Genomic DNA, 22,800 nt, shown 5'->3' with positions numbered 1-22,800 from the left:
ATCCCTCCTGGCCAGGGGAAAGCTCCTCTCACCTGTAAAGGGTGAAGAAGCTAAAGGTAACCTTGCTGGCACCTGACCAAAATGACCAATGAGGAGACAAGATACTTTCAAAAGCTGGGAGGAGGGAAACAAAGGGTCTGTGTCTGTCTATATGCTGGGTTTCTGTCGGGGATAGACCAGGAATGGAGTCTTAGAACTTTTAGTAAGTAATCTAGCTAGGTATGTGTTAGATTATGATTTCTTTAAATGGCTGAGAAAAGAATTGTGCTGAATAGAATAACTATTTCTGTCTGTGTATCTTTTTTGTAACTTAAGGTTTTGCCTAGAGGGGTTCTCTATGTTTTTGAATCTAATTACCCTGTAAGATATCTACCATCCTGATTTTACAGGGGGGATTTCTTTATTTCTATTTACTTCTATTTTTTATTAAAAGTCTTCTTGTAAGAAACTGAATGCTTTTTCATTGTTCTCAGATCCAAGGGTTTGGGTCTGTGGTCACCTATGCAAATTGGTGAGGCTTTTTATCCAACATTTCCCAGGAAAGGGGGGGGTGCAAGTGTTGGAAGGATTGTTCATTGTTCTTAAGATCCAAGGGTCTGGGTCTGTAGTCACCTAGGCAAATTGGTGAGGCTTTTTACCAAACCTTGTCCAGGAAGTGGGGTGCAAGGTTTTGGGAAGTATTTTGGGGGGAAGGATGCGTCCAAACAGCTCTTCCCCAGTAACCAATATTAGTTTGGTGGTGGTAGCGGCCAGTCCAAGGACAACGGGTGGAATATTTTGTACCTTGGGGAAGTTTTGACCTAAGCTGGTAAAGATAAGCTTAGGAGGTTTTTCATGCAGGTCCCCACATCTGTACCCTAGAGTTCAGGGTGGGGGAGGAACCTTGACAGATGTGCTTTAACTGTAAAAGAGCCACATGCCGCTCACAAGCCACAGTTTGCCCGTCCCTGCTATATTGTCTTATAAATCTCTCCCTTGAGTGCAAGGAGTATGGCTAAATATACAGATACATAGTGTGATAAAGTTCCTCCTCTACCTTGTTGGGTCCTGCACTTTATGGCGGATTTGCTCACCTCAGAGGTTCATGACAGCCCTCAGTTTGGCTGATTCTGCTAGAGCAGGGGTCTTAAACTCAAATGACCACAAGGGCCACATGAGGACTAGTACATTGGCCCGAAGGCCGCATCACTGACCTCTCCCCCGCTGCCCTGGCCCCACCCCCACTCCACCCCTTCCCTGCCCCCATTCCAACCCCTTCCCCAAAATCCCCACCCCAACTCTGCCCCAGGGGCTGCAGGAGGGGTTCAGGGTGCAGCAGGGGGCTCAGGGTAGGGGCTCAGGGCAGGGGGTCAGGGTGCAGGAGGGGGTTTGGGTGCAGGAGGGGGCTGGCTCTGGTCCAGCGCACACCAGGGGCAGGGCAGGCTACCTACCTGCCTGCCCTGCCTCCTCCCCCACTGCTCCAGGAAGCAGCCAGAACCTTGTGGGGGGGGAGCCACAGAGGTCTGTGTGTTGCCCTGGCCATGCCTCCAGGCACCACCCCCGCAGCTCTCATTGGCTGTGAAGAGAGAGCCGCAGCCAATAGGAGCTTCGGGGGAGGTACCTGGAGGCATGGCCAGGGCAACACACAGACCCCCTATGCCCCTCCTCCCCCAGGTCCCGGCCACTTCCCAGAGCGGCACGGGGACAGGGTGGGCAGGCTCTGCCCTGCCCCCTGTGTGCACCGGGCCAGAGACACTCTAGGTAAACGCTGAGGGGGGGACGGGAGGGCCACAAGGAGCTGGCAGGCCACAGAAAATAACCCCATAGGCCACATGTTTGAGACTCTTGTGCTAGAGACTCAAACTTGCCCTAGACTCAGCTAACCTCATCGCTGGCTAGCATAGGAGAAATGGAGAACAAGCTGCACAGTCTCTGCTGTCCCGTATGGGTTGGGGACAAGCCAGATCCCTTTCCAAATTAGACCTTCCCTTCTGGTGTTGCTCACAGACCAGGTCAACTCCTCCTGTGTTGAATCAGGACTTGGGGGAATGGGGGGGACCCAGACCCATCCTCTACACTGGGTTCCAGCCCAGTGGATAACAGCTGTCTACATCTCCTGTAACAGTTGCATGACAGCTAGAGCTACAATTTCCAGGGCTTCTTCCCCATGACCTCCCCCCAGTACCTTCTTTATCATCACCACAGGATATTCCTCCTGAAGCCTGATCAAGCTTGTACTCTTCAGTCCTCCTGCAGCATGCCTTCTCATTCCTTGCATACACCCCCACTAACTGAGGGGAGGTCCTTTTTAAACCAGGTGTCCTGATTAGTCTGCCTGCCATTATTGATTCTAGTATGTTCTTAATTGGCTCCAGGTGTCTTAATTAGCCTACCTGTCTTAATTGGTTCTAGCAGAGCCCCTGCGCTGGTCACTCAGGGAACAGAAAACTATTTATCCAGTGGCCAATATATGTGTCTTCTACCAGACTCCTGTACCCCACTGGTCTGAGTCTGTCACAATACGTATCAGTTTAATTTGTTAATAGATAAAAGGCTTGATCTTGCAAAGTTCCAAGTTTTCTCAGCTCCTAATAGGCACTTGCTACTTCAGAGGATTGAGTCCTTGGAGGACTTTGGAAACAGATATTTTAGGTAGGGCCTATAGCAAACATTAGCAGTAACCTTTGGTATATTGGGGAACATGTATCTTTATCAAGATATTTATCAAATATTTCATGTGGTCTTTTTCAAATTATATGTCCATGTGTTTTGTGTATATATAGGGAGAGGAAGTATATATGTAAAATAAACACAAGGGTGGATGCTTGGTTGTGTCCATTATAATTATGCAAAGCAGTAGCCATCATAACATCCTGCTTTCACACACTTCTCACTTTCTGAGGAAAAAATCATATTTTGGGATTATGTTTTTAGTAGTTGAACTCTGGATGAAGAAGAAATTTTTTTTTTTTGCGAAGTTTAAACAGAGTCACTTGAACCCATTGAGAGTTAAGCCAAAGTGAAATAAAGATCCCATTCCCTTTAAAAAGTTCTAATAACACTTTTCTATATGAGGCTACCATAAAACCTGCCAAAGTTTGAAATTTGTAAATAGGCCTGGAGACTCTGCTTGTCCTGGTGAAAAAATATGTTTTTAAAAAGGAATTTCTAAGCCTTTGAACTGCATTTTCAGAATAAATAGGGAAAAAACAGGGGAAAATATTGTATTATGTTCTGTTGCATTAACCGAGAAATAAGATGCAATCACATAATTTTGCATATCCACAAGGGAGCACGGGTAAGTTTACACAACCAGCCTTAACTTCGGCATTTTTTGATTTCTGAGCTTTTAAATATGCAAACCTTATCATTGCATTAATAGAGATTTTTTGTAAGTAAAATGTGTTCATACACCTACACACACACACACAAAGCACATAATCACATTTTATTTATTTAGATCCCATCAAACATATTCTGGGCAAACTTGCACAGTTCATAATGACCAGGGTCAGCCCTGAGTTGACTTGTTCTGATGTTAAGATTTCAATCAGCCAATCTCAGTCCAGCCCACAGCTTTGTTTCTAACACCATTTATATTTTTATAAATGGCTTTCTTTCATCTCCTACACAAACTCCAGAGGGAATCAAGATGTATGAAGTTCTTTTCCTGTATACAGATGTGTGTGCATAGTTAAAATAAATGTTATTATACTGTTAACACCCACCACCCAAACTAATGAATACTAATCAAAATTAAACACCTGTCCTGACTTGCTGCCAGCAGGTCTTGCCAAATCACTCACCTATATATTCATTACTCTGGGTAGCCATAGTTTTGCCTCATTACCTTTACGGATGCCATTGACAGGCATTATGGACTAGCCACAAAAGCTACTAAATTACCATCTTGAAATTCCACACAGTCCTAAACAAGGCATTGGTTTGTGTTATAACGCTAGACACCTTTCCCTAGAGGGTCCAATTCACATGTCAACTCTGTGTAGGGTAAGTCTTTTTTAACCTTGAGTTAATGGATTTTCATGGTGAAGAACGAATGTTCTTGTACTTGAATAAACACTTGTGGAGTCTCCACACTCGCCATTACAAATGTGTTGGCTACTTCAAGCTAACGGGCAATCAATTATTTGAGAAGATATAAGCTCATCATTCTGCTCATTTTTGGTATGTCATTGTTAAACTTTTTAAGCCAAATCCTGATCCCACTGAAATCAATGAGAGTTTTGCTATTGGTTTCAGTAGGACCAGGTTTTAGTACTTCATGAGTAAGCTGGAAGCTCTTTTGTCAATGTAGAATGACAAAGTTTCAATGTATTTTACCAGGAATTAATTTTAAAATTTAATTTATTTTAAGCTGGTTGTTTTTCTTTTTAATCTTTTTCAGATAGATCACGTAGTCCGAGGCCATGTTGCCTTTCCAGAGTTACAAGCAAAAGCGGCAGCCAGGTCACCACTCTTATTTCTTTATCAAAACATCGACCTTGCAAAGATCATTTTGACATGACATTGTACCTTCATCCCTATACTGCAACGTTCCCATTTCAGGATGTGGGGATCAGCCAAGCTGGCTGTGAACTCAGTCCCCTGAGTCTGAACTGATTGGAAGTATTTGCAAAGGCTTCTGTAATGATAATTCAGGGTTCAAAGCTTGAAAAACCTAAAATATTCGCCCTTAGGTTCAAATACTTACCCAAATGGTATGGCTGGCCTGCTTTGCACATCAAAGTCTTCTTTGTATCCATCCCAATATGTCTCTTGGTAGCATAGTATATTGTCCATGCTGCAGACCTGGGTGCCTAGGGCTTGCCATGTCTCAAATCTCAGAGATGGTGAGGTTTAGCTTACGTTGCACTATTAGGAGAAATCTGCTTTATGAAAGAATAGCTAGTATATGAAAAAAAGACTGGGACAGTGGTGTAGAGAGGAATGCAAACCCAGAATAAAGGGATAGTTAAAACTAAGAGATGGATCACCCCAGTACCAGCCATGTTTTGCATGCGTGCAGCGTGTCTGCAGGAGGCGTCTGAGATTCTAGAGTTTCTTGAATGAGAAAACACAGTTTACACAGTGCAAAATCCTTGACTACTGAATGTAAGATGATATAACCGTCCTGTGTGATACCGTGTTGTATCTTTAATTCTTATTTGAGGCTCATGCAGTTAGTAAAACTGTGCAGGAGAGTGTTGATAAAGAGGGTCATAATATTTTATATGGTTAATATACCAATGGTATTTTTATAATGCTTTCCAGACACTGCCATTCTAATGATATGTTTTCAAAGCTATAAATTTAGTAAACAAGCCACTTATAACTTCACCTTCCTCCCCATTTCCCCGAAAAAGGGTAGCATTAAGGGACTAACTTAAACTGACAGAAGCCAGGAACTTTGCAGTTCAGTTTGAAATTCCACCCTTCAGGCATCACCTTGTACCTAGCTATTACAGCACATGTGGCCTAAAACTTCACCCACTATTCTGAGGCGTCGTCACAGAGCACTATATCAGCTGAACCAGCCAAATGGAAGGGGATTATTTAGTGCAGAGTTTTGGTCTGAAGTTTCTGTCTTTTCTCAAATTAAGTCAAATTCTTAATATTAACGTAGGGTTTTGTTTTGGTTTTGGGGGTTGTTGATGAGGAGGGGATGGGGAGTTATTTGCCTACAGATCTCCTTTAAGTATTTTAGGGGGACTATTCTGATATACTGGGCCTCATTCTTCACCTTGTGTTGTCATTATGCTAGTCCAGAGCAGGTAAAGTTGGTATAAAATGCCAACACATCAGAATTCTCTACTCACATGTCTAGTGGCATTTTAAACCCACTTCACATAGGTGTAAATGACTATACAGGGTGCAAGGCCATGAAGAATCAGGTCTGTGTTGTATGATAATATCATATAGACATTATTGAGATAGTAAAACTCCACCTATGCTGGCTAGAGTGTGGACTCAAGATGACTTTGTGGTCTAAGCATCAGAGCTGAAATACCCTATCTTCCTAGAATCACAGGTTCTAACCCTGACTGGGGTTGGGTCACCCCGTCATTTTTCCATGGAGGACATACGAAGTTCCATGTAGTTTACATTGTTTGGGTCCCTCTGTGGTGAGACCTTGAAAAACAAGATCCTCTCTGCTTGACATCAAAGATCCTATGGCAGATTTTTGTAAGAGCAGTGTTTTGCCCTGGTGTCTTTGGACAGAATTTCCCTGTCTTCCATTAGTGAGCAGTGCGCTGTTTTGACTCCTCTTCCCCCACCATAGAGATGACTGCTTTTCAGTTGTGATGTATATCTGTAAAGTGCTTTGGGATCTTTCAAGCAATGTATAATAATAATAATTGGCAGTTCTTTCCATCTGTGGATCTTAGGGCCAGATTTTCAGAGGTATTTAGGGGCCTAAAAATGCAGATAGACACTTCTGAAAATCCCACTAGGTGCCTAATTCCCATTGATTTCTGAAATCTGGCCCACATTACAAATATAAACTATTATTATTATTTGCGTAACTCCTGTATAATTTTGAAATGGTCAAAGAACAGCTGGCTAGATGACAGCCATAACCTTTGGCTTTGTAAAGCCCTAGGTCCCAGGACATGATGCCCGATCCAACTGCTGCTGAAGTTAATGGATGTCTTTCCCTTGTCTTAAATAGAAATTGGATTGGCTCAGAAAATTAGTCGCCCAACACTGTCCAATGGGCTTGGTTGACAAGTAGCACTGGGAGGTGTTTGAGGGAGCTCTGCCATTCATTCTAACCAGACCTAGAGTTGTAGGGCCTAGATCTATAAGAAAAGGAGGATGCAGACATGTAGTGCTAGGGATATGTGCTTGCCTGAGAAGGCATGGTTAAATGTCAACCTCTGCTACACAGGGTTTGTGCTCTGGACTAGCTTCTCCCCCTGGGAATCCAAGTAACAAGAGGGCCAGATGGAAGCTGGGTAGTAGGATAGGCCTCATGTTTAATGAAGTTGCCCTCTTCCTTTTTCCTTCTCACCCCATAAAAGCCGGGCTTCTACTGGAAATGCAGTGACTGGTTATTAGCAGGTACTGTTTATAATATGATCTTTAGGGAGGCAGAAAATAAGGCCACTATATGAAAAAAAGAATCGTAACTTTCAAAATTATCATAATTCAGTTCCAGGAAGGCATAGAAAGCACATTTAAAAGAATGTGAATAATGATGTGAATTAGTTATTTTAATGTCTTCCAAGTGTACTTCGTTTTGAATGATATTCTCTGATAGCACACACATGGAAAGGTATAATTGAAAAAACATGCTGCTGAATAGTTGAATGTAAAGTATAAATATACAGCTGCTAGGAGGTCAGAAGTCAGTGTGGTAAAGCATGTGCCAAATTCCCTTAGGGATCTCATTAGTGCACGATTGAATATACATGTAGAGGCTAAATGAATATCACTGTTTTGGACCTACAGTAAGTGAGACAATGGCTAATCAATTGTAATTAAGGCTAGATGGTATTATTGATCAAGATGCCTGAAATTAAATGCCCTACTCTGATTTCTTAGGAGTTGAGACCAAAAATAAAATTATAAATCTGTTTATGATGATACAAGAGTTTTTTAAAGAAGGATTCTCACCATAATTGCAACATATTTTAACTGGAATGTCACGAAGGCCATTGCAAGCCAGAACACAGAAGAGTTCATCATTAATCCCACAACCATGGCTGGCTCAGGAAAAAGGCACTTGGATAATGTGGAGATGGGTGCATTATAAGAACTTAGAGAAAACTAAATTTAGGGACCTTAGTCAGCTCCTCCCCTGCATATCATCATCTCGCTGTCCCCATTCTCCCCTTACTGCTTAGTTTTAATTATACTGTATATTTGAATATTGGTCTCAAAAATTGAAAACTTTAATACGAGGAACTCTTGATTAACAACAGAAATTACTAACATTTGTAAAGGGATTTTATTTTCATTCCTCTTTGGGAGTCTTTTTTATTTCTTCACTCCCTCTCTGCTTTTATTTCTCTCGGTCGTCATTGCGCCATTGCTTTCCCGCCTCTCAGTGTTGTGGACAAGCCGCCATAATGCCAGTCAGCTGCAGTTTCAGGACGGACCAGCAGGAGGCATTGCACAAGGAGTGCAGCTGTTACTGCTTCTGAAGGTCATTCAGCTTTCACTGTCTGCCCATCTCCCTGCCCAGTGTAGGAACTCAGACCTTCTTCTGGCTGATAGTGGGTTTTAATTACCCCCACCCCCACTCTCCATTGCCATATGCCTGGCAAGGAAATGATTCTCTCTCTTTTACTTTAAGTTTGGCTTTTGGACCCCTTTTGATGGTTTTCTTGTATTTGACATTAGAAGTGCAAATGTTTTACGTTCACTGAATAACCTCCCTCCCCTGTTCTTTCCCAACTTGTTTTTCTTCTAGTGCTCAAAATATATATACATATTTGAACAGTCACCTGGATCTGATTAAGAAATCTTTGCCTGTGGGTTTCCTCACTGTTGATTTACACGTTTGGCCAGATTTCCATGGTAACCGATCTCCCTTAGCAGATCTGACACTGAAGGGCATGGTAAGAAACAGCCTGTCTTTGCAAAAAGGTCAATAGAGAACAAAGGGGTAAAATTAATAAAAAAAAAAAATTGGAAGGAGCATTTTTATTTTAAACATACTCCTCCCTAGTCGTTCAGACGATCCCACAGGATTTGGGTTTCTTGCTGATATTTGTTGTTGTTGAAATTAGTAAGTGTTTTTGCAGTACACCACCAATCAGGATACTTCTAATATCACTAGTGCCTCATTTACTTGCTGAAAATACTAAGAGGTATGTCTTCCATCCGGTATCTTTACTGGCAATCATATTTTGGAGAACTGAATAGCGCCACTCATTGTTTTTGTACACTCACCAGTCTGCTTAATCTTGCATTCCCCTTGTGGAATTGGTGAGTCTCAATCGAAAACTGGTAGGGTGTATTCAGAGACTAAGAATGATATAAAATATTTCAAGGAATGATTTTCCAATTTTCAATCATTTTGCTAAATAGCGCGTTACACTATTTCAGTTGCTTATTGGCCACTTTCAACAGAAGCTGGAAAACTCCTGTGTAATTATTAGCCATGGACATGCAAGTGCTGTTTTAAAAATAAATACATAAGCAAGATAGCTCCTGAATCTTTATTCATTTTCCAAAACTGAGCTGAATCTGATCCTGATTTGAGGTTGTGAAATGTTTCTTCTGGAAGGGCTGAAATACTGTGAGAAGAGCAGTTTTCACACTATTTCAATCTAGAATCTGAAGCAGCAGAATTAGGAAGCTCATGAGAGAACCTCTCCTGATGAGATTTTCAGCACATGTGTACTCACGAGGCTCACATAAACATCCACACATTCGGATGCTTCTGCTAGCTGAACCTGATGGAGGCACACTAGCTGGATCCATGTCAGGATGTTATTGTACAAAACCATGACTGAACAGGTGAATAAAGGTATAATTTACCTATAACTTTAAGGTCTGTTATCTCTTGAATCATAATGATGTATAGTTCTGATTTGTGTTCCAGGCAGTTTGTGTAATAACACACCTTGAAATGGTCCCTGAAAGAAGGCAAATAACCCCAACAGATCATCTCAGTCCTCAGCATCCGTGCAACTGAAACGTCAAACATTTGGGGAGGGAGTTCACCCATAATTACTGCTACTAAAATGGGAGGGTTCATACAGTATACTGGGGGGAGAGATTGGAGAGCATTCGGGTGACAAATGGATAGATGTGTAAATTCTTGCGCAGCAAGATGGAGCTAATAATTAGAAATAGGACACAGAAATTTGGATGTCTGTTCGAACTTGCCTGAAATTCAGGGATATGAAGATCTGGGGAAGTTGAGTAAGGCCCATCTCTAATAATTACGCACCCCTAAATGTCATATCAGTCATATCAGTGAAAAGTCTTATAACCAGAGAAATGTGGCGATGGTTAAATATTTGAGTGTTCTTTTCTAGTGGTTTCAAAACTTTTTTCTTTTTCAACTATTGAACTGAAAAGGATGGCATTTGTTGATCCTGATTAATGACACAGGAATTTCACCTTGAATCATCTGTTCTGAGAAGGCAGCAACATGCTGAAATATATTGTTATCGTAAAAGGATTTACCTATTTCAAAAGCTGTGAAAAACTTTAAGACACTTCTTTATTGCAAGTGAAGTTATATACAAAATAAGTTCCCACCTCAGTACTGGTGCCAGGAATATTGATATGCACTTCATTTCAATTGGCACTAATACTCACATTGTTTTTCAGAAGTCATACCTCTAAAGGGCATCGCTATGAGCTGTAATTATACCACAAATTGAGTAAAACTATTAAGGCTAAATTCTGCTCTTAGGTGCACCTGATTATTTTTTGCTGTGGGAGTGACCCATGAATATTTTGATCCTTCCACAAGAAATATGTTCTACGGGAGGGTCTTTATTCCCCTGGTTTGAGTCTCTTATGCAAATGCTAGCAATGATAGTGCATCTTTTCTGCCACATTTAGGGACAAAATTAGGATCTCACTTGTTCTGATATAAGTCCAGAGTAACTACACTGACTTCAATAGAAGAAATTTGGATTTATGCCAGAGTAAATGAAATCATAATCTAACCCTAATTATTAATTGTCTTTCAGTGCAAGGGCATGTGGGAATTTTTTTTTTTACTGTGTTTCGTTTCATAGTACTAGACTAAATACTCCCAAGGAATATGCAAGTCTCCTAGGAAAACTGTATTGGTGAAAACATAACACGTAAATCCCATACAAAATGATATTTTATTCACTGTTTCTTTCCAAGGGCAAAATCAAAGTTTCTGTGGTTCTTACCCAGACCGGGAGAAATATGTTTAACATAACAGTATGTGTACAGCTCACAGGATTAGAATTTGCATTTAAACATGTAGCAACAAGAAAACATGCCTTGTGTTTCACAGAAAATGATGAAATTCCAGCTCTGCTAGATTTGAACTTTTTTTTTTTTTTTGTGTTCCATGCAGGTTGTTGGATTGACATTGTATCAGGGCCTTGATGAACTCGCTCTTATCTACTTGGCCACAATTCAAGCCATTGCTGTAAGCCATTTTAAAGAGTCTGCTTTTTATAAAAGCATGAAAGACTTACTTAAAGGAGTTGCACTCTGTGTCACATTGCAGATTGATCATGCCCTCCTGTAAAATAGATTTCTAATTACAAATGAACTCACCGAATGAGTTCATAAAGGAGCAAGATAAACATCACATGTATGGAGAGGATTGCCCCCTCCCATGGAAAAAAAACCCTGAGGGGCGCTCTTTGCAGGGAGGAAAATGCCCTAGGAGAGTTTTCCTGAAATTGTTCTGACAAGGCAGGAATGCTGGGTATGCCCAATATTGAGCCTCCTCCTCTTCTGTCTGAGGTGAAAGATGCATAAATACAGTCCAAAAGGAGATGTCAAGTCTATAAGGAGGAGAGAGACATAGGCAAGGTCTACACTATAAATTTATATCAGTATAACTACATGGTTGAAGGGGCGGGAGAGAGGAATCCTGCCCCTGAGCGATGCAGTTATACCAACCTAATCTCTGATGTAGACGGTGCTATGTAAACAGGAGGGCTTCCCCCATCGGCATAACTGTCTCCTCTTGTGGTAGAAGCTCTCTTGTCAGTATAGTAGCGTCTTCAGTGAAGTGCTGTAGTGGCGAGCTGCAGCGTTTGAAGTGCAGACTTGCCCTTAATCTCTCCCAAACCTAGAGATACACTCTTCATAAACCTGCAAGGTGGAGCTCTGTGCAATTCGGAAGATATGCCTGGGTGTGAGTCGTTGCCATATGCCATATTATCCCCACCAAACCTGCAGGGTCGTGGAGGAAATCCTTTCCCCAGGTGCATGTCAGAGACTGTGCAACATGGGGCAGTGCTGATGGTGTTGGTTGTACGGTGTGGTGCTGCTAGGGTGGGAAAAGAAGCTTGTGTAGGGACAGGGCCCTGTGCGGCTACAAACCTCTCCTTCCTCACCGCTGTAGTGTGAAGACATTTATTCTGCAGGCTTATTCTCCTGGCATTTCACTCCTCCTGCCTTTTTTCCGTTGGAAGGCGGATGATGTTGACCCATGTGGATGATTTATTTCCCCTCTCAACCCTCACCCCAGTTTATGTTAAAGTAGATGGAGAGACCACCATACCTCCACATTAAACAAGCAGCCCCAGATGTCCATTAATGTATGTATATGGTGCAGGTGTGGGTGTGGGTATGTGGGTGTGATTTTACTGGACTAAATTTAGAGTTTAGTCCCACTTTTCCCAAGTAACTTGTTTGATTAAACAGTAACACAAAAATCTTTGCAAGAGTGGGTCAGTCAACCTGTATTTATAGATATGTACTCCCTGTGGTTCACCTATCTATATGTGTGTCTGTCTTTTGTACTGGTGCTTATTACTGTAGTATCTTCACACCTAAACTCTTTACTGATTCCTGCCTATTTCATTACAAAACTATACTGCGTAAGTGTAAACATACATCCCTGCAGGTACACTGTGCATAAGACTGGGACTCGTACAGTGATTAAATTAATTATCTTTCCAGCTGTTATGAGATAATATGGCCATGTTTTTCTGCCATTGCCATCCTGGGGGTTAACACTGGTCATTGTTTTCTAATGGGGACAAGGGTTTATGGATAAACATGGACCGATATCCCAGTGTCACACCACACCGTCTGGGATAGCAGCATGGGCAGATGTGGGAAATTTACTGTGAATGACATATCTGATGTGTTAACACTCCTTCAGCAAATCCTGATCATTTAATCTGAGCCTGGAATTCATTAGTGCTGATTTTTGACCCCTTTCAGCCGAACATAATAGTGGTATACTTGGTGCTTTAATACAATCCTATGATTTAAATATAAGAATGTGTGTGTGTTCCTGATATTGTTCCGTGAAAGAGGCTGAAAACAAAAACATTTCAGTACCAAACACGTGCCCCGTTGTTGTTTCACGCTAATGAGGTGAATGCATTCTCTGTTGGACATCCTGGGAAAGCCACCTATTGTCTGATTGCTTTGTTTCATATACTGCATTTTAACATTAAGTTCAGCATCTTTTTATAATAGGCATCTTTTTATAATGATTTTTTTTGTCCGTGATACAGAATACCAAGATAAGGTATGCACTAAATTTCTTTTCATGGTAAATTACTGCACACTTGCTTTTGAAATTCCATTGAAACAGTATTCAGAGTAACAGCCGTGTTGGTCTGTATTCGCAAAAAGAAAAGGAGTACTTGTGGCACCTTAGAGACTAACCAATTTATTTGAGCATAAGCTTTCGTGAGCTACAGCTCTCTGCATCCGATGAAGTGAGCTGTAGCTCACGAAAGCTTATGCTCAAATAAATTGGTTAGTCTCTAAGGTGCCACAAGTACTCCTTTTCTTTTTATTGAAACAGTAGGCAATCATAATAAATGGATTGAGGGAAATTTATCCCTGCCCTTCCTGATTATCTTTATTAAATACAAAATTAGTTTTCAAAATTTCCCTCCCCCCAATTTTAGCTTTATGTTTATTATGTAACCTTACAAGGAAAAATGTCCTGTTTCCTAGAGCCAGAGTCCTGTTCCACTCATTCTCTTCAATCGGAGCAACACCAGACATTAAACCCAACGTTAGCAAATGTGCAAACCTTGTCAAAATCCAAGTCATACCCACAGAATGTTAATCTCTAGTTTTCTTTACAATGGGAGATTTTTTTAAAAATAAAATTTGCATTTCAAGCCCCTCAATTTGCATATTCTCTAATTTAAGATTACATTAGTCCTTCCCACCCCTCCCCACCCTTACCTCCCTGAGTGGAATGTCTAGTTTTAATGTAAATGTCACTGAATAAAATTTTCCAGGCAGGTCAACACAAAATAATTTTCACAGCATGTTCTTTTTAAAAGTATTTGGTGTGTGTGTGTGTGTGTGTGTGTTGGGGGAATTTGCTAATAAGTTTGAATATCAGCAGCTGTGAAAGAGAGTATCTGTCCTCTGGCTGCTCATGTGGCAAAATTCAGTACAACAGTGAGACTATTGTGAACATAATCAGAAATATAACTGTCGTCATCAAAGCCAGTTCTTAGGGGAGAGACTCTTTTTAGAAAAAAGAAAAGGAGTACTTGTGGCACCTTAGAGACTAACCAATTTATTTGAGCATAAGCTTTCATGAGATACAGCTCACTTCATCGGATGCATACTGTGGAAAGTGTAGAAGATCTTTTTATACACACAAAGCATGAAAAAATACCTCCCCCCACCCCACTCTCCTGCTGGTAATAGCTTATCTAAAGTGACCACTCTCCTTACAATGTGTATGATAATCAAGGTGGGCCATTTCCAGCACAAATCCAGGGTTTAACAAGAAAGTCAGGCGGGGGGAGTAGGAAAAAACAAGGGGAAATAGGTTACCTTGTATAATGACTTAGCCACTCCCAGTCTCTATTCAAGCCTAAGTTAATTGTATCCAATTTGCAAATGAATTCCAATTCAACAGTCTCTCGCTGGAGTCTGGATTTGAAGTTTTTTTGTTGTAATATTGCAACTTTCATGTCTGTAATCGCGTGACCGGAGAGATTGAAGTGTTCTCCGACTGGTTTATGAATGTTATAATTCTTGACATCTGATTTGTGTCCATTTAGTCTTTTACGTAGAGACTGTCCAGTTTGACCAATGTACATGGCAGAGGGGCATTGCTGGCACATGATGGCATATATCACATTGGTGGATGTGCAGGTGAACGAGCCTCTGATAGTGTGGCTGATGTTATTAGGCCCTGTGATGGTGTCCCCTGAATAGATATGTGGGCACAGTTGGCAACAGACTTTGTTGCAAGGATAGGTTCCTGGGTTAATGGTTCTGTTGTGTGGTATGTGGTTGCTGGTGAGTATTTGCTTCAGGTTGGGGGGCTGTCTGTAGACAAGGACTGGCCTGTCTCCCAAGATTTGTGAGAGTGTTGGGTCATCCTTCAGGATAGGTTGTAGATCCTTAATAATGCGTTGGAGGGGTTTTAGTTGGGGGCTGAGGTTGACGGCTAGCGGTGTTCTGTTATATTCTTTGTTAGGCCTGTCCTGTAGTAGGTGACTTCTGGGAACTCTTCTGGCTCTATCAATCTGTTTCTTCACTTCTGCAGGTGGGCATTGTAGTTATAAGAATGCTTGACAGCTTTATCAAGATGTCAAGAATTATAACATTCATAAACCAGTCGGAGAACACTTCAGTCTCTCTGGACACGCGATTACAGACATGAAAGTTGCGATATTACAACAAAAAAACTTCAAAACCAGACTCCAGCGAGAGACTGTTGAATTGGAATTCATTTGCAAATTGGATACAATTAACTTAGGCTTGAATAGAGACTGGGAGTGGCTAAGTCATTATGCAAGGTAACCTATTTCCCCTTGTTTTTTCCCACCCCCCCCCTCAGATGTTCTTGTTAAACCCTGGATTTGTGCTGGAAATGGCCCACCTTGATTATCATACACATTGTAAGGAGAGTGATCACTTTAGATAAGCTATTACCAGCAGGAGAGTGGGGTGGGGGGAGGTATTTTTTCATGCTTTGTGTGTATAAAAAGATCTTCTACACTTTCCACAGTATGCATCCGATGAAGTGAGCTGTAGCTCACGAAAGCTCATGCTCAAATAAATTGGTTAGTCTCTAAGGTGCCACAAGTACTCCTTTTCTTTTTGCGAATACAGACTAACACGGCTGTTACTCTGAAACCACTCTTTTTAGAGTAGTTTTATTTTTCTGTCATTTAAAATCTTAACTGTATGATTTGGAAAGTTAGCCCTCTGTGTCAATAGGAAGTGACCGATTTAATCAGCTGGCCTTGTGGCCATTTTAGTTCATCATAACTACTTTGCCTTTAACCAAACTACATTTCAAGCCTTATCCAAAGTTGTGCCAGAGTTTCACAGTAAACATCCCAAATCTGGTGTTACTCAATTGGTCTCAGTTTTCAGAAGCAGCCCAAAACTCAAGCTGGCATTTGAGATAACAGCCCCCTGGTTTAAAAGGGAAGGTGCTGAAGGCCAAACATTTTAAGTGATGGTTCCTTGACGTGCTTTCCGCTTAGTTTGACAGATCCCAACTTTATTGACCTTCAGGTCATGCTGCAAGGCTCATCTGTGCTGCGAGGCTTTGTCAGAGGCAGGAGGGCTAAGCAAATGGGAGGGGATGGTGGGGATATCTTAACTCTGGTGGGCTGCATCTGACATTGTTTGTGTCTCCTGTGCGTCTTTGTTGCTACTTAGTTACTTTCTCCTGTCACTTGCTCTGTTGCTCACAAACAGCCACTCCTCAGTGTCTCCCCTTGCTTTCTCCTGATCCTTTGCAGCCTGGTTCTGTGCCAGCTTCGGACCACTTTCCTTGCCCTTTACGTGCCCAGCCCCTACTCTCTCCAGCTGTGCATACAGACAGCTATCAGGCCCTGCTCCTCCTACAGCCAACTCCCAAGGTGCTGTTTCCAGCCTGCTGGCCTCATATGTTCCTTTCATTTCTAGTTCCTCATCCCTAATGCTTGCAGTATGAATTTTCATGTTTCAGGTCACTATGGATCATACAATGCACCTTACTGACCTGATGATAAACCAAGTCCCTTCTCTTGTAGGCCTAACCCTTGCCGTCACTTAGTGCTGGTTTCTTTCTGAGTAAGTTTTCCATGTTCATCAGACCTTTTCTGTCTTTCAAGTTGGGAACAAGACATATTTTGGAAACTATGCAGTCTGCCGGGCATCACATAAGCACTCTGTTTCTGTGTGGAGGGTTGAGCAAGAACCCCCTCTTTGTGGAGATGCATGCTGACATTACTGGTAAGTTGGACAGAGGAAGCAGGGAAAAAGAAGACAGTAAACTAATTTTATTATTTTAGGTAGCTAAAAACATGGTGTTTAGAAAAATAAATATGCCCTTTATATGGAACTCTATTTTGCTGGTTGGCCAAAACCTGTGTAATGAAATGTTACTTCCTGAAAGACTGGATTTCCTGAAATTTAAAGACACTGGAATAACACAAAGACATGGTGTAAACAAAGGTCCCTTATCCATATTATTAGCAAACAGAGAACATAGAGAAACTGTCTGTGTGATTTCCCATTCATAGACCTTGTTCTCTGAAATTCTTATAGGACAATGTTATAGAATATGGAGAACTATAACCTTTCTGTAGATTTTTTTTTAAACCAGCCTATAGAATTGTATAGCAGGGATTTTGTTTATTATAAAATTCTATAAATTGGTTTACGTGTTCTATAGAAATTATTCTTCTGTTAAATTAAATGGACCAGATCCTCAGCTGAAAATCTACCCCTGTAAGTTTTTAGAATAAGTTTTAGATAAAACCTTTTCAGTTTCTATAAAAACCCCTGTTGGGTTCATCCCATTTGAATTCTATAGGACTTTCCCCTGGCCTCTGTTGCTTACGTTGAACATTTTCTTGATTATACAAAGCCCGCATAATCAGAAATCCTTCAGTATCTCAAGTTATTAAAATAATTTAGGACCCAATCCTGCAGAGCTTGACTCCTGCACAGAGTGTCATTGACATTGGTATGGTTTCACATTGATGTAAGGGCCTGTATATGTAGATATATTGGCAGGAGCAGAGTCCACGCTTGTAGTCTATTTGTAATCCCCATTCCGTCTTTATAGGTTGGGTGTCTTTGAACATCTGTAAGTTAGTTCAATATGTTTTCTTTAAAAATGTGGAAAATAAGGTCATTTAGTGAAAAGACTTCAGAAAATCTGTGAACTGTGTGTGTTTTAGGGCATATTTCAAATTAAGAAAGGTCAAGATGTTTTGGATCCAGTTTAAAGCTCGGATTTGAGGTATTTGGTGTATAGATTTGCATCACTCTGACATCAAACCAGACATCCTACCTTGATGCAGGAAGAGAGATGAAAATCTGCATCATGTAATTATATTAAATGAAAGCAGAAACAGAGAACCAGATGACACAATGGTCGTTGACCTAGTCTAGATATATACGGTATTGCCACATTGGCTTTCTATTTGTCAAACAAGATTTTATCAAGTACACACCTTCCCTTATCTAATTCAAAAGAAAAAGGTCAATTTTGCTGCAACTAGACTTTGAATAGAAAGCTGCTTTCTGATATCTGAAATAAAAGATCTATTAATAGGTATTCTTGTTAAAATTTAAACTGGAGTCCTTTGACCATAACTAATGGCTAAGTACAATTAAGGACAAAAAGGCCTTTTTCCACTCTTGGAATACCCCCGTTTGTAAAATGTGTGACTAACAAGGGATGTCAAAGTTCATCTGACTGAAATGCTCTTGCTTCTGTTGAACTCATTAGAGCCTATCAGATAAAATAACTAACATTCCTGGATCAATCCCCCTTTCTTTCAGGAAAAGAAAAAATTCTGAATATGTTACTGTTAGAGACAAGTGCCATTACTCAGTCCTGTAGACTGCCAATTGATAATTTCATAGACGGCTTAAAAAGTGTCAAACTCTTGTTGTTCAGCTGGTAAGATGAATATGTTCATTCTGAGGGCACTTTAAGAAAGTATGCGGTAAAGTCTTAAAGCGCACTGAAAGTTGCCCAGTGCTTCAAAGCTCTACAAACCCCGATACTAGGAGTAACATTTCTTTCTAGTGTATCTGGAAGTATTCAAAGGTCCAGGCCCAGATTCTGAGCTGTGGGTGCAGCTCAGGAGGGGGAATATAAAGTGACCAATTCTTCGAGTGATCGTACGTCCCGTTTTGGCTAGAACAGTCCCTTTTTTAAGCCTTATTCTGGCTGCCCTGACTTTTTGACAAAAGTGGGCATTTGTCCTGTTTGCTCTTGCCAACTTGATCAGTTATCAGCTTTTGTCAAAAAAAGTCAGGTGTGGAGGAACGTGTGGGGGGTCGGAGGGCAGTGATGCTAGCCCTGCGTAGTGGGGGAAGGCAGGGCTGGAGCAATGCCAGACCCAGCCTCCCATGGGGAGGCAGGCAGGGCTCGGGCAAACAGCAACATCAGCCCCAGACTCGCGCGGAGGGGCAGGTAGGGCGTGGGCAAGCAGCGATCCCCAGCCATGCATGGTGAGGGGGGCAGGGCTCGGGTAAGTGGCTCAGGCCAGCCCTGCGCAGGGGTGGTGGTGAAGGGGGGGACCAGGGCTAGCCCCACATGGTGTCCCGTTTTCCCTTTGGGAAATAGGATCACCTTACCAATCCTACGTCCACCTATGGTGGGCTGATCCCCTCTAGGTACAATTTATAGAAGCTTGAGGGATGTTCTGAGTAACACTGGCTGCCTGTGGCCCAAAGAGGCCATTCCAGCAGTGAAGGATTGCTGGGGTACAGAGAGGCTATCTGGAGAGATTGGAGAAGGCATAGGAGCAAATAAGTAGTTTTGTGCCACCCAAGTATCCCACTATCCTGGAGAGCTGGGGTAAGATAGCTTTGAGCAGGTGGAGTGGTGCAAAGCTCTCATAAGGCCACTGAGTATCTGGCTCCCAGAATGTTATGTTGAGTTGTCCTTGTGCTTCCCACTTTGATGAAGGAAACTCCACGAGTTGATAAAAGAAAAGGAGTACTGGTGGCACCTTAGAGACTAACCAATTTATTTGAGCATGATTTATTTGAGTTGATGTTAACAAAGAGTTTCCTAGCCCCTTACAAGGGAAGGCCTACATAGGAGTAACAGGTTACCTAATGGGTTCAAGAGCCTAGATTACTTTAACACCTTGCGATTAGAACCCAACTCTGCATTTTAGTATCGGGAGTAGTGCTTATCAGGAGTAATTGTATTGACTTAAATGCAACTGTTCACAGCAGGAAGCACTTCTCCCAGTATTGTTTGCGGTATGGGCCTTTAATATGTAAATCCAGCCACAGAAAGCAACTAACTCGATAATAATCAGGGAATTCACAACAATGCCAAGTACTGCAGGACTAATAAATAATTGTTTAGCCTAATGGTAATGACTGTTACTAAGAGAGCCTCCAGCTAGGAAAAGACATGGATTTGTACCTGGTGATTGTCTTTTTTATGAGGTGTGAGGAAGGCTGAAAGGTTCTTATTTTGTTTGTTCTTTCACTTTTTTTCTACTTGTTTTTAACACTGAAAACTCAGCTCTTTTCTACCCAGTTTTCCCTGGAAAAGACTGCAGAGGGTAGAGAACTAGTAGGTATCTGATATCACAGGTGCCAGGAAGGTAGATGGAAGGTGCTGTTTGTTTTTATATTTTATTATGTGGGGGGTTTAAATCTCCTGTTCAACTCACATGTCTTACAAACTGTTGGAAGAAAGAAAAGGAGTACTTGTGGCACCTTAGAGACTAACCAATTTATTTGAGCATAAGCTTTCGTGAGCTACAGCTCACTTCATCGGATGCAAGATCCAATGAAGTGAGCTGTAGCTCACGAAAGCTTATGCTCAAATAAATTGGTTAGTCTCTAAGGTGCCACAAGTACTCCTTTTCTTTTTGTGAATACAGACTAACACGGTTGTTACTCTGAAACCTGTTGGAAGAAAAACTCTCTGTTAGGACTCAGTCTCTTCACTGAAGAATGGGAAAACTCCCAGTTTACCACTTAGGGTCTTCCAGGAAAACAAAAGAGGGAAGAGGAGATCTGACATATTTGTGAGGGAGGAGGGAAAGAACTCAAGCATTGTTTTATTAAACACATAGTAAAGAAGCAAAAATATGACACAATCTCATTTTCCCCCTACAGGTCACCTTTTAAGCAGGGGACTGATAAAGAGGGTGTGGATGGCTGGTTTTAAAGATGCTTGTAATTGGGAAGAGGTCTGGGTTTTTGTTCTGATGTCCTCTATACTGTGTGTGTTACTATTTTACTGAAATTTTTATATAAATTCTGTATTTTGCCTAGAGCCTGGGATAGGTACTGTAGAAGTGCCATGGCTTAGCCATGTATGGGGTTTGTGTAGTTGGCTAATAGAATAAACCTCTTCCCCCCGCCCCCACTTTAATTATTTGTTCTGTCTTTAGTGCTGCACCATTTCATTCTCCCTAACAGAGGTGTGTCACTTTCTTGTGTAGGCAAGCCCATTGTCCTGTCCAAAGAGGTGGAGTCTGTTTTAGTTGGTGCTGCTATTCTTGGAGCTTGTGCTTCTGGAGATTTTGCTTCAGTACAGGTATGTACTAATGGAAAAACCCGAGTCCTGCTGTTTCCACTTTTCATGTGCACTTTTATATCTGGCATCACACACAGGTAATAATTAAGGTGGAATTAAAATGTAGGTTCTGCTCAGCAAGGAAGATTCCAATCTCAAATGTATTTACTGGTTCCTTGCCCCCCTCTCCCCCCCCAATTGAAGTATGCCCTACCATTGCTGTACCTGTGTTTCTCTTGTGTATTGGAGAAATTTGTCTTTTCGCTGTGAGGAGGTGAGGCAAGCACAAGACACTGCTTGTAGAGTTCACCCAGGCAGTTTGGCAGATGAACAAGGAAGGTGTTCAGTAAGGCCCTGATCCTGCAATGAGCTCTAGGTGCATATAGCTCCACATGGAGTTCAATGCAGGCTCAGACCCTAAGATTGTGACCACTGCTAGTACATCCGCTCTTTCATCCCAAGTTATCACGTTCATGGTTAGCCCCGCTTCCGCTTCCTGGCACTGGGGAATCTTAAACATGGGCGACACTGTAAAACTTCCATGCCCACGTAGGTATTGCCGTCATCCACCACAGTGACTCTAGGGTCTCCATTAAGGGTGGAATTTAGGAATGTCTGCTCCAAAAAATGCAGACTCTAGCTCCTTAACTTCATTCACTGTAGTAGAAGTAGTATTAGAACTTGGATCTTTTGTAGATCGGCTGTTGGAGAGTGACATAGTCACAAACATTTAAATAGGGGTTGCCTGCTTTCATGTTGCAGTTGCACACATAGGCACTAGGCTGTATATTAGAATGCATGTGCACGTACTCTCTTACCAGGACAGCCTTGGCCTGCATTTTTTAAAGCAAGCACAGAAATTGTTACATGAAATTTTGAACTGAAACTGAGCTAGCAGTCCCTTGGAATAGTGGGGCAGATCCTCAGCTGGTATAAATTGCCATCATTCCATTGAAGTCAATACGCAGATTTACACTAGTTGAGCCTTTGGCGCGGTGTTTCAAATTTTTCCAAATGTGAAATGGAAGAGTGAAGGTTCTGCTGAATTATATGCATTACTTGGGAATAGCAGTTTCCTTTCATGAGACTTCTCTCAGTATAGTGAATCCCATTGCAGCGAATTAAGTATCTTGTTATGTAGTGTATCTGTATTGTATCATTGTGGTGCTTACAGCTAGAACTCGATCATTCTGAAAAATGCAACTGATTTCAGTAAAAGCTTCTTGTGACAGGGCTTCATATTTAATTCTTGCTATTCCATTAATCTTCTGAAGATTACCGCCTGGCCTCAAATACATGGGTGCTTAGTTTAAAGTTTAAGTTGTTGTCCACACTGATACTTGGTAAATTAATATTTCAAAACTCACAGTACTATGTTTGGTTTTGTGAATGTTAGTAAAATCGTACGCTGTGAAGTTGCTCAGACTCAGCTGCCTTTTCTCTTATGTGTTTTTTATTTTAAATATCTCTCCTCACTCTGGCATACCCAAAATGTTTCAAAAGTATAATCCATCCAAGAAAGTCAGACTAAATACCCTGTCTCACGCTACAATGCAGCATATTCCTTCAAAAAGTTTTCTCATGTAAACTGCAACCGGACCCTTTCAGCCAATTACATCACAGAACTATTATATTTGCTTCCTTGAAGGAAAAGATTGTGATGATGTCATTCAGTGGGACCTCATTCTAGAAGT

The 22,800-nt window shown here is 41.5% G+C and overlaps 1 protein-coding gene across 4 annotated transcripts in view; it reads left to right on the top strand.

The window, feature by feature from the left end:
• FGGY (FGGY carbohydrate kinase domain containing) overlaps nt 1-22,800 on the top strand; it is a 233,195-nt gene that overhangs the window by 147,518 nt on the left and 62,877 nt on the right. For all 4 annotated transcript variants that reach the window (XM_075131802.1, XM_075131803.1, XM_048859626.2 and 1 more), the window contains exons 10-14: nt 4,385-4,446; nt 8,396-8,543; nt 11,000-11,074; nt 16,710-16,830; nt 21,033-21,127. In XM_075131802.1, coding sequence (XP_074987903.1) covers nt 4,385-4,446; nt 8,396-8,543; nt 11,000-11,074; nt 16,710-16,830; nt 21,033-21,127 — 501 coding nt within the window. The remainder of the gene's footprint in view (nt 1-4,384; nt 4,447-8,395; nt 8,544-10,999; nt 11,075-16,709; nt 16,831-21,032; nt 21,128-22,800) is intronic.

The sequence above is a fragment of the Caretta caretta genome, chromosome 8 (genome assembly GCF_965140235.1).
Source record: "Caretta caretta isolate rCarCar2 chromosome 8, rCarCar1.hap1, whole genome shotgun sequence".
NCBI classification, from domain to species: Eukaryota; Metazoa; Chordata; order Testudines; family Cheloniidae; genus Caretta; species Caretta caretta.
This window is presented reverse-complemented; position numbering and strand designations above follow the sequence as displayed.